The 13339-nt window shown below is 34.3% G+C and overlaps 1 protein-coding gene across 4 annotated transcripts in view; it reads left to right on the top strand.

Moving 5' to 3' along the window:
* DPP10 (dipeptidyl peptidase like 10) overlaps window positions 1-13339 on the top strand; it is a 1237611-nt gene that overhangs the window by 793110 nt on the left and 431162 nt on the right. For all 4 annotated transcript variants that reach the window (XM_044769066.2, XM_070507564.1, XM_044769065.2 and 1 more), the window contains one exon: window positions 11441-11536. In XM_044769066.2, the coding sequence (XP_044625001.2) occupies window positions 11441-11536 (96 nt within the window). The remainder of the gene's footprint in view (window positions 1-11440; window positions 11537-13339) is intronic.

Here is a 13339-nt window from a genome sequence, read left to right as displayed (position 1 = left end):
AGTTTTTATTCATACTTTCCACTAAAAATGGTGTTCCATGAATAAAAGCAGTTAGTTCAGTTCGTAGCTCAACCGTCTGCCCACATGCTTTTCCTTGAGACAACCGTCATGTTGGTATACAGCAGAAGTGGTTTTGTTTTTGTTTATGTGTACTTCAGATTTCACCACACAGATATGAAAGAGCTCTCAAGTATTGAGATTTAATACAATTAACAATTTTTAAAACAGTATCAAGGAAGTTCTTACATGAACTGGATTTCTTAAAATTGAGAGTATATGACAGTAAAGAATAGAATGACGGTAGTTTGATGCCACAGTGTTGATGCACAGTAAGATGTCTAGAGTTTCCATTCACTGTTGGTTTTGCACTGAGTGAAGATTTCAACCCAATGTAAAAGGAGGATTATGCTTTAGTATTATTATGAATATAATTTTGACTTTAGGACCCCTGTCTACCAGTTGTTCATAAATCGTGCTCTACAAACCTCTACTGTAGGGTTAAATAAAGATATGAAACAAAAATTTGCTTATGATGATGTGATTGAAACAATCAGCATACCTGAGGGAGGAACTTAAACCGGACTGTGTAAGAGCTCAAAGGCTCAAAGTAGAGTCATAGTACTTTAGGGTGAAAAGAAGACATCACTCAAGGGTGTGAGTGCTTGCGTGTGTGTGTGTCATTGTGTGATTTTCCTTTACTTCTCACAATGTGAAAGGTCTTTGTGCAAGTACATTTCTCATATTTAGGTTTACTACTCAAATTCAGGAGATGATGATTTGAAAAAGGTCTCAGAAACAGGTTTGAGAATGATTAGCATTTTGAATAATTGACTAATTTGACTAATTAAACCTCTGAGTAAATCCTAAAGCTCTTGATTTACTTACTCAAGAGGTGCCGAGTTTGAGGTAGAATTTAATAAGTCCTTCAGAATCTGAAAGTGCATTCCTTATTTGATGAGCACTTAAAGTCTCTGTGGAAAACAAGGAGAACTAGTGCAAAACACAACAGAAACTAGGGGATCTTAGAAGCAAGCTACCTTATGGGCCATTGTGTATGTGTGCGTGCGTGCGTGTGTGTGTGTGTGTGTGTGTGTGTGCTTCCAATGAAATTCTACGTGAAGAAGTCAAACATGCCAAAGCAAATCTGTGCTAGTTGGAGAGTTCTAACCACATAACCCTCCCCTTCCCCCTTCTTCTCTGTCCTGAGAGAGCTTGTTAGAGTCCCTAGAACACAGCTGGCAATAGCGTAATTTAGTCCAACAATTCCTTTTTATAATTGAAGAAACTGACGCCTCAATACACTGAGTGATCTAACCAAGGGCATATATGCTAGGTAAGGGTTGAACTAGGACTAGAATATTACCTCCCAGCTCTGATTGCTGTTGTTGCAGCATTATTGCTTGTTCCTGTTTGAGAACAGAGAATGGGACAGTAGGTTCATAAATGTGTGTTGGAAACCTTAGAGAAGATGGATGCCTTGTAGGAGGCAAAGTTCGTGCAGTCTATATTTCAGTACTTAACATTAAGTGTAAATTTCCTCAAAATTCTCCCCATGTATGATGAGAAAAGGTGCAAGGTGGGTAGGGGGAGGGTATATAATACCTTATTTGCCAGTCATCTTTTTCATTCTATTCAGTAAAGACACAACTTTGGTCATAATTTAACTTTCCACATAACTGAATTTTTAAAATGCGTTTTTTATAATTAAAATATGGCTTTCTATATGAAAGCCACGTGCTGGAAATATACTCAAGAAGGAAAGAACATTCAGTGGAAGATAATCTGATTTAGGAATTAAATTCAATTACAACAGTATATATTACTAGAATTTGTAAGATATCAGGTCCGTCTGAATCAAAAGTAATTTGAGGGCCGGCCTGGTGGCCCAGTGGTTAGGTTCACATGTTCTCCTTCTCGGCGGCCCAGGGTTCGCCAGTTTGGATCGCTGGTGCGGACATGGCACCACTTAGCAAAAGCCATGCTGTGGTAGGCGTCCCAGATATAAAGTAGAGGAAGATGGGCCTGGATGTTAGCTCAGGGCCAGTCTTCCTCAGCAAAAAAGAGGAGGATTGGCAGTAGTTAGCACAGGGCTAATCTTCCTAAAAAAAGTAATTTGAGGTGGTAGAATTGATGAGGAATTGACCTCTTTGTTCAAAAATTTAGCTATTGCTATACCAAGATATTAGACAGAGCAGGAAAAGGCAAAACGTAAAAATAGAAGAGGAAACTCCTGGCATGCCAAGAGGAGCAAAAGTAATTATCTAGGACTATAAAATAGATGTTACCCGATACACTAATTCCTTTTGTGCTTTTGCTTGAATGGGTAAATTGGTGTTCACAATAATACTAAGTGACAAGCTGCTTGAAGTTTCCTTCATTGACAAGACTGATTTATAATTTATTATTTGCATGATTCATATTTTTAACCTTACAAATTCAACATAGTCAAATGCACTTCCTTCAAAAGGAGGCTTCTGAGTAAATTTTACATTTTACCAAAATTTTCCATTAACTATAAGAAGTGACTCAACACTGCTTCTGGTAGGGTAAATGTGAAAACACACGTGGAAACATTTTGGCTGAAGAGACCAATGATGAAAGAGATGAATATTCCAAAAGAACAAAAAACATCTTTTTTTTGTGGTTCTGGAATTGAAAAATTCAACTGTGCTTCATTTTGGCCTATACATTTTAATCATAATAATGACAATGGCTGACATTAGATGACCTGAGTGTTTTGCCTAATTATTTCCATATTTGACCTCATTTGTTAAAAAAGAAAATGTAGCTTGTACCAGGACATATTTTGTGATTTTTTTCTGTTCCAATGATATGTACTTTTATTCCTCACATTTACGTTATGAACTATGTAATTCCTTAAGTGAGAAAAAGTAAACCTGTGTTGATTTTCTCCGTGATAAATTAGGAAATGTTAAAAAGAACTTGGGATCTTGTATCTGATCTCAAATGACAATTTTGACAAGATTTAGTCTGCTGTGTAGTGTTTCAGCATTCTAGCGAAAGAAAACAAATGGGAAAAAAGATGAAAAATAAGAGAGGAACTAATGCTTCAGTTGTTAAGTAGTAAAATAAAACTTTGAAGGTCTCCTGACTGGTTAGGGAACATACAAACAGCAAATGTTTTGAAAAGATCTGGAATTTAGCCATGACTGCTATGATTTATATTCTGTGTCTTCAACTGGGTATATAAAGAAATGCAGAAGGGATGGTATCCTTTCAATGAACTTTAAACATTCAATAGTGTATAAAATGGAAATGCACTAGAAGGCTAGCCTGGACTGAAACTAAACATGGAAAATGAGAATAAGTTTTAAGAATAAATATAGATTTAAACAGCAGTGGGAAAGAAAGGTGGTAGTGCATTGGGCGTCCAGAGAGAAGAGAGAATCACATGAACAGAAAGGGGAAATGGCTTTGTTCTTTTTGTGGGAAATTCTGCATAACTGCCTGATTAGATTTTTCTTATTACTGTTTTAACAAGAAATTATTTCAAATAGGATTTAAATTAAAAGAAATATTTCTGAACCTCTGATGTCAAGAGTAAACTAGATAAAAAGTAACACAATTAGTTTCAGTAAAGAGAAACCGAGAACTGAAAGTCATAAATTAGTTTTTCTTCAGTTCAGTACTGAAGAACTTTCTTTTTTCTTCTAAGATTATGCAGCCAACGTATTTCAAAAGGCCATTTAAAAGCAAGATTGGATTTTTGGAAAAAAGCACAGAAATACCAATACCAATATATGATCTTAAATGACAGACTAGAGTAGACAAAAAGACATGGAGTGGTGAATTATTTAATGTCATTTCTGTTACTACATTCCTTCATGTTGCTAAGATTCTATATCTTGTAACTGTTTAACAAATTACTCTATTTCCAGTTCTTTAAATACTTGTGATTATTGTTATGCTTTGAATCTCATTGGTTTTTTGGTGCTATTCATAATTATAACCATAATCATAGGGTCCTATTTGGTTAATAAATGTTTAGCCTTCCCCCCCGTGGTTTTTTTTTTTTTTTTTTTGAGGAAGATTGGCCCTGAGCGAACATTGGTGCCCATCTTTCTCCACTTTATATTTGGGATGCCTGCTCCAGCATGGCCTGCTAAGCTGTGCATAGGTCTGCACCCGGGATCTGAACTGGCGAACCCTGGGCCACAGAATCAGAACATGAGAACTTAATTACTACACCACTGGGCCAGCCCCATGGTTAGCCTTTTAATAGCAGCTGTTAACACATATTAGGTTTTCACACTTGCACACATGTATACACACTCACGTATATATACACACATCAGAGAGGTATTGCATATATAGTTACAAAATGACTAGAGATAAGATATGTTACCCAGTGCCTTACGAATGAAGAATAAGGTCCATGAGAGGTGAATATTAAATTTAAGTAATCTTTTGTTGATATTAGGGAATAGGTAGTGATTTCAGAATTTCTTCCTCTGAAGATTTATAAGAAAGCAGCTTTACTTAAGGGATCTCTTTTAAAATTATTTGCAATCTAATATCAGTTTCCTGCTAAGCAACCTTCTCAGTGTTGATTAAGATGAATGAGTGATGTCCAGGATTCTCTGTTTGCTAAGTGTGTCCTTGGAGTTAAAGTGCAGAGAAAACTATTAAAATGTATAAAATAGTAAGATTTCTCCAGATGATCCTAACATAAATTAAGTTCCTGAGAAATCAGGTTGTAATGTGAGTTATAAATGCTTGCTGATGAGGTGTGGTAAGGGGAGTTGTAACACTAAACACCACACAACAATGAGCAGAGGGTAAATTGGAAACTTTAGGCTGGCATGTTATAAACAATTTTCTTGAAGAAAACAAAAAAAATCCACTTTTTAGTGAATGCTGTGATGCTCTATTGGAGAAAAGGACTGTGGCGCTGCTACCTTCATGGGCAAGTTGGAGCAGAATGGGTTGCTAATAAGGTCCAGAGGGGTGTCTACTGAGGAGCTGAATTTCAATTGGAATTCTTGGGACCAAAAGGCAATGAAGATATTCTTAAAATATCATTTATAAAATTGTATGTTATCTTTTCGCAAAGACCTAATTAATATAGTATTAAAGATAATGAAGAAAGAAAACTTATTTTGAGAGACAGTATGCTTAGAAAGTCAGAGAGATGTAGGTTCCAGTGTAACTTCTGCTTCTTGCTAACCGTGTGAACTTTGTGAAGATATTAACTTTGCCAAGCCTAAGCTTCCTCTGTGAAATGAAGACAACAATATCCAATAGGGATTTGAGAGCATTTGGAAAAGGGAGGATTGATTACAAAGAATGAGCTCCCCAAAAGATGATGATGAGACTTGGAGATAAAAGAAGATAGGAGCTAGAAGCCAGCTTCAGAGGCTACTAAAAGAAAAGCTTAATTATTCATTCTATGTAGAAGGAAGAAGTCTTTCTTCTGGGACTGAAAAATTTAAGAGACATCAGGGATAGTGCTCAGCAGCTAAAGAAAACTTAAAGAAATGAACAAAGAAAGACGGAAAAAAGAGAAAGGAATGAAATATATAACTTACTCTTTCAGTAATGAATAAAGTCAAAGAAATTATTCCCTAAATTACATCTCTCTCTCTCTCTGATTATTGTTTAAGAAGAAGATCTAATTACACTAATTTGAATTACTTTAATAGATTGACATTAAAATAAGGTCCAGAGACAACTGGAGTTAAAAGAAAAATTATCTTATTAAAATTATTAAACTATTCCAGATCTCAGAAAATAAGTGAAAGTCCAAAAATATTTAACAAAAATATTAAAATGTTAACTGATCAGTATAATATAAAATGGAAAAACAATGAAAAATGTAATTTTGTTCATCAAAACAGATCTAAATAAATATTTAGCATATTAATTTAGTATTATAAAAATAATAATAATTCACCATGAACAGTTGGATGCTGTAATAGAAATAGAGGGTGGTTGAAAATAGGAAATTGAATTTTTACAAATTATTTTATCAACACTTTAAAGGAGAAAAAGTACTTTTTAAATAAAAAGGACCTGAAGTGTATGATGGCATAGTAATAATTTAAAATAAAAATTCTAACTGACATAGGAATAAAAACAAATTACTCAAGAATGATAAAGATTCATTATCATAAATCAAGAAAAAATATCTTATTAAGTAATGGAATACTGAAATTGCTTCCACAATAGAGGGAAAAAACAGGAGTGTCTTTATCATTATTATTAGTCAACACTGGGTTTTTTTTGTTGTTCTTCTTTGTTTTGTTTTGTTTTGTTTTGTTTTGTTTGCAGGGAAAGATTCACCCTGAGCTAACATCTGTTGCCAATCTTCCTCTTTGTTTTTCCTCCCCAAATCCCCAGTGCATAATTGTATATTCTAGTTGTAAGTCCTAGTTCTTCTATGTGAGGTGCAGCCACAGCATGGTAGCTGACAGATGGGTGGTGGGATTCCACCACCAGGAAATGAACCTGGGCCACCAAAGCAGTGAGACCACCGAACTTTAACCACTAGGCCATCACAGCTGGCTCACAACATTGTTTTTGACACTCAAACCAATGAAATAATTCAGTAAGATGAAATAAAAGCTTTTTAACAAGTGGTGCTGGAGTAGCTGGGCATCAAATAGACAACAGCAAAATAAATAAAATATAAACCTCAAAGTGATCCTCATACCATATACAAAAGTAACTCAAAATGGATTAGGGACTTATATGTAAAATGTAAAACCATGACCCTTTTAGAAAAAAAATCTAGGAGGCAATCTTCATGATTTGGGATTAGGTGAAGCATTAGAGAGCAAAACATGATTTATAAAAAGAAAAATTGATAAACTTGACCTCATCAATATTAGAAGCTTTTTCTCTGCAAAAGTTCTTTTTAAGAGGATGAAAAGATGAGGTAGAGACTTGGAGGAAATATTTGAAATTGACATCTGACAAGTAATTTCTATCTAGAAATGATAAAGAACTCTCCAAACTCAGCAGTTAAACAAAGAAACACTCAAAAACAATTTAGTTAGAAAATGGGCAAATGACATAAACAGACATTTCTATGAAGAGGATATACAGATCACAAGTAAGCAAAGTAAAAGATGTTCATAAGCTTTTAGGGAAATGCAAATTAATACCTTAATGGGACATCAGTGTAGCCAAAAATTATAAAAAAGCACACCAAATTCTGGCGAGAATGCAGAGAAACTGAATCATTTATACGTTGCTGGTGAGAGTGTAAAATTGTACAACTACTCTAGAAGAGCATATGAGATTTTCTTGCAAAAGTAAACACGTGCTTACCATGTGACCCAGCAATTACACACTTCAGCATTTATCACCCAAAACGGAAAATCCATGTTAGCACAAAAACCTGTAAAAAATGTTCATAGCAGCTTTCTTCATAATAGCCCAAAACTACAATGACAACCCAGATGTTCGTCAACAGGTGAAAGATTCAACAAACTGTGGTACATTCATACCCTGTAATATTGCTCATCAATAAAGAAGAACTGAGTATTGATACACTCAGCTAAGATAGATCTCAAGGGAATCACGATGAGTGAAAACTGCAAATCTCAAAACCTTACATGTGCGATTCCATTTATATAGCATTCTTGAAATTACAAAATTATAGACATAGAAAATAGATTAGTGGTCGCCAATGGCCGCAGAGGGAGACTATGGTAACAAAAGGGCAGCATAGGAAATCCTGCTGATGGAGCTGTTCTGTATCTTGATTGGTGCTGGTCATATGGGATAAAATTGCATAAAACTAAACAGACATGCACACACACGTACACAAGAGAACACATGTAAAACTGGTGAAATCTAAATAAAGCTGATGGAGTGTATAAATGTCAGTTTCTTTTGTGATATTTATTATGCAAGATGTTACCGTATTATGAGGGAAACTGGATGAAGAGTTTAAAGGATCTGTCTCTGTCTTATTTCTTAGAACTGCGTGTGAATCTGCAGTTACATGAATACATATATATATATATTCATTTAGAATAAGAATGAGAAATGTTCTGTTCACAATAATAACAAACTACAATTAGGACTAAATCTAACAGGAAAACTAAAGGATCTAAATGAAAAGGAGGAGATGAAATATTAATGTACATAAAATATGAATGGAATAAGTAGGTCTGAATTTAAAGCCTTAATATTACAAAATATTTAAAGTTTTCCAATTTACTGTTATAAATAGTGCTATTTTGATAAGATGTCCAATTTGGTGAGTTGAAATATGACTTTAAACCTCATATAAAAGAATGTATGTTTGAGAATTCTCAAAATATAATTTAAAATATTATTTGAAAATAAGATTATTTGGTGTGGTGCACTTACCTTACAAGGTATATTTTATGTTAACATCTTTCTAAATGATACAGTAAACAAAATATGTAGAATTTATCTAGGAACAGAAAAAATATCTTTGGAAGAGAAACAGATGTATGTGTATAATGGACATTCATATACGATAGTTAATTTTTCAATTCCATAAATAAGGATCATTTATTTAATAGACTGTTAGCATAATCTATTCTCCCACTGAAATAAAGTTAGACTCCTATGTCTCACTTTTACCTATATTAATTTTATTGGATCAAATAAATAAATGTATGTCAAATGGAGATGGTAAAATATAAGGCTCTAAGAACTTCAGGAGTTGGATTAGACAAAATGATGGCATATTTATGTAATTTTGGGAAATTTTAAATATTGAAAATTACCTATACCAAAGTCTGGTTTTATTGAGATATCTCATAGAATAAGTGTTAAAACCCTAAGAATATTAGCTAATATGATTAAAATCCCAAACTTCTATGACAGAAAATGAATTCTAGAATCAAGTTTTCTTTGGTTTGTCAAACAACAATCGTTCATCCTTTTATCTAAAATGCTCTCACTCCTTCTCTTGCCCCTGCCATTCCCTTTCTTTGTCTGTTGAAATCAGTACAGCCCAGGTCATTTAATTCTTAAGTGTTTCAATAGACTTTATTTTCTGAAGTCTTAGGTTCACAGCAAAATTAGGCAGAAAGTGCAGAGATTTCCCACAGATCACTTGCCCTCATACAGGCACAAACTCTGCCATTATCGACATCCCACACCAAAGTGATACATTTGTTACAAGTGATGAGCTTACGTTGACACATCATCATCTCCCGAAGTCCATCATTTACATTAATACTCACTCTTGGTGTTGTACATTCTCTGGCTGTGGAAAAATGTATAATGGCATGTATCCACCATTACAGCATCATGCAGAGTAGTTTCACTGCCCTAAGAGTCCTTTGTGCTCTGCCTATTTACCCTTCCCTCCCGCTAACCCCTGGCAACCATGGATATTTTCACTATCTCCATAGTTTGTCTTTTTCAGAAGGTTACACAGTTGGAATCATGCAGTATGTAGTCTTTTCAGATTGGTTTCTTTTACTTAGTAATAGGCATTTAAGCTTCCTCTATGTCTTTTCGTGGTTGATAGCTTATTCCCTTTTATTAGTGAATAGTATCTCATTGTCTGGATGTATCACACTTTACCCATTCACCTACTGAAGGAAATCACGGTTGCTTCCAAGTTTTGGCAATTATGAATAAAACTGCTCTAAACATCTGTGTGCAGGTTTTTGTGTGGACATGACATTTGGGTAAATACCAAGGAGTGCAGTTGCTGGATTGTATGGTAAGAGTCTGTTCAGTTTTGTAAGAAACTGCTAAATTGTCTTCCAAAATGTCTTTACCACTTTGCATTCCCCTAAGCAATAGATGAGAGTTGGTCATTTAATTTTTAACTGAGGTCTTCTCTGATTCTTTTGCAAGGTATTTCTCTTCCTTTCTCTGAACTCATACAGTACTCTGCATCCTTTTTCTGCTGTCTATCATGTTCTTTCTTCTTTTGCAAGTGTGAAGCCCTCAGGGCAGAGCATAGATAAGTCTCCCCACCTTACAATATTTCACTTGACACCTTGAAAATTAAGAGTCTCAGTATTTGTTAAATGAATTAAAGAATGTTCAAATTTTGGTGTGTCTGACTGTCAGGCAAATGATCAAATGTGTATCATTGCCTAAGAGCGTTTTGTTTTGCAAATCCCTATATAATCACAATGTCTTATGCTAGGGTTGGAATCAAACAATTCTCACTATAACCGCTAGTAATATTTTTTCAATTGTTTCTTAGCAATTATTTTGTGGGTTAAATGTATGGGTGATTCAAGCGAAAGGAAATTGCATTTGAAGGCGTTGATTCTTTGCCCCCGCTTTCCAGCTGGAACAAACAAAGCTCTTGCTGCAATAAGTGTTGGACCTTTAAAAAAATATCTAATGAGGTTAGTATATATCTTTGACATTTTATTTTCAAACAGGGTGAAGTTCACAGCTGAAAGGTCACAAAGATGATTTTACACAGTAAATAAAAAATGCTGTTATTTTCCAAAGAAAATGAAATATTGCTAACTTGTGTAGAGCATCTTGCATCTAAAAGAGTGTTTACTGTGCTTACCTTTGGTAGTTAAACTGTGTTTGTCCTTTCATTTCTAAAATTTGGGAATTTAAAAGGGTAATACACCTAGTTTATGTGTCAGGGACCAATATAAATGGTTGCTCTTTATTAATATTCTGGCATTGTATTACTTGAATTTTTACACTTAACTCGTAAATGCACTTACTATTTGTATGGTGGTAATTGTTTGGTGGAACTTGGTATTCATTCTTTTTATTTGGTGAACTTCCTTCTGAGTTGGGAAGTTTTCTTTATCATATATATTCAGGGCCTTTAACTCTCTCATCTTTGGTGTTTACAGCAAAACTATAAATTTATCGTCAAAGAGAATATGTCAAAATGGTTTTGGAATGTGATGGGCTGGATTATGGTTGAATGTGAAAAATATACTGTTTTGGACACAATGCACAATAGGAATTCTTAACTGCTTTCATATTATATATCACTACATAATAAAGGATTGATCTATTAAATTTGTGCTATATCAAGACAATTTTAATATTAAAAGTAATTTATTAAAAAAGGTCATGAGAAAGACTAATTTCAAATGCCTAAAACCATGTTAAAATGGTTACTTGATATTGTCATCTAGTTAAGATTTTTTTTTTTTGAGGAAGATTAGCCCTGAGCTAGCTACTGCCAATCCTCCTCTTTTTGCTGAGGAGGACTGGTCCTGAGCTAACATCCATGTCCATCTTCCTCTACTTCATACGTGGGACGCCTACCGCAGCATGGCTTTTGCCAAGCGGTGCCAAGTCTGCACCCGGGATCTGAACTGGAGAACCCTGGGCCACCAAGAAGCTGAATGTGTGAACTTAACCACTGGGCCACCAGGCTGGCCCCTAGTTAAGATATTTTTGAAGCAAAATATTCCAAATTTTATAATTTGTTAGTTTTAAAAGCTAACATGAGGTAAAGGCTAATCTAAGACTTATTTTATTTTAGATGAACTCACAAATTCATCAGAAAGCAGACTGTCTTTAGAAGACCTCTTCAGGAAAGACTTTGTGCTTCATGATCCAGAAGCTCGATGGATCAATGGTATGTGAATACCTTTTCATATGTTCTATTTATTTTGAGTTTCGTGTAATTAAAATTAAAATAAGTAATGGTATTTGTCGTTAACATTTTAATTGACATTATGCTTTAAAGATTACATACATCATTTAATCAGAAATTAATACCTTGGCTTATGTTTCAGAAAACCCATTCCTAAGACAGGTCATCCATAAAATTATCCTTCAAACATTGGATTAACTGTTCTGTATCTGCTGTTTCCACATGATCATTAGTTAGGTGACTTTAAGGATGTGTTCCATCTTTAGCATTACCCTGGTAAATTTTCTTGGTCTAGAAGTATAGATTTGGGGATCCCGTATCTGAATGTAAGTGCTTGAAATGTGACAATTAAATTACTTTTCTTTTCTCTCTTTTTAAGCTTAAGTGCTACAAACTAGGGAGACTTTACAAAGTTGAAATGACTCGGAAGTGACATGGAAATATATTGTGCTTTGTCTTTTCCTGGCCTGGCAAAGAAACCACTTCAGCTTTCCTTAGGTTAATTTCTGATTTTCTTATTTTCAAAAATTAAAAAAGAAACAAAAACATTTAGGTTAAAATAAGAAACAACCAAAAGTAAAACCACTGATTGGCTCCCTGAATTTGGTTTGTTTCTATGGAAGTTTATAGGAGGAGTTGTTGGGTAATCTACTCAGAAAGGAATGTGTTGGTGAAGAGGAAGTCAGGTTTTCGTTTCTTAAATATTCCAATTTGCCTGATCATACTAATTACCGTGGTTAGATAGCAGTTAATCCTTGCCCTTCTCTTTATTTAGACATAAGATCTTCTCTTGTTTTCAAGGCATTGAGTAGATTATTTGTATGATAGATAAAAGGAGCTTTGCTTTTTTATCTAGTAAAGATCATCTCACTTACAGTGTATTCTTTCTTCTCTAATATTCTAATTAAGTGTATTTCTGCCTGTGAATTAAGTGTTAATTTATGGAAGAATGTAACTTAATTCATGAGGGCAGGACATCATACTTGTTTACCCAGCACTGACACAGTTCCTGAAGATCACGAAGCACTTAAGATTTGTTTTTTGAATAAATAATTGAATGCATGCATTTAGTTGAAGTCTAGTGTTATTTTCCATAAACTCAAGTTTCATTTGAAATTGCTGGGGAGATGAGTGTGTATTGTGGTGATAGCATTACAGATAGAGAAAACCAGATAGCCATTTTCATTTTGAATTGTGCATAAATTTACGACTTGCCATATTGTTGCCTTTGCGCTATGACCATTTCAAGATGAGAACTATGACTAACGAAGCTTAATAAAAAAGATATATCATTACCAAACCCATGCATCTCTCATAAGTCATTCTCCCAATGTGCCATCATAATATTGTAAGTCATCTTTTTACTTGCTAGAGAGCATTTTCTATTGAAGGAGATGATGTGAAAAGTTGTGAGTCATTAGCTTTGAAATGCTGAATAATATTCCATTTTATTTGCCATTATTTTGGCCAAACTGTAGAAATTTGTGTAGCCCTTGACTTTAGAAAGCAAGAAAAAATCATGGACCTCATCTCCCTTCTTAGGGAAGCTTAGACTATATGAGTAGGCATTTGCTCAAGTGTATAAGTCATACTTTGATATCTAAGTGACTAAGGACAGGATGGATATTTAAATAGTGAACTGCATGCTAAATTAAGCCACATTTCAATATCTAGGACACACATTCTACTCTTAACACTTCATAAGATACCAAAATAATATATTTGGAGTTAATCTTTTTGATAATTTTCCAGTAGTTTCTTTACCAATCATTGATAAACTTGATC

This window comes from Equus asinus, chromosome 4, assembly GCF_041296235.1.
Source record: "Equus asinus isolate D_3611 breed Donkey chromosome 4, EquAss-T2T_v2, whole genome shotgun sequence".
NCBI lineage: Eukaryota > Metazoa > Chordata > Mammalia > Perissodactyla > Equidae > Equus > Equus asinus.
The sequence above is the reverse complement of the archived record's forward strand: the minus strand, read 5'-3'. Positions and strand labels throughout refer to the sequence as shown.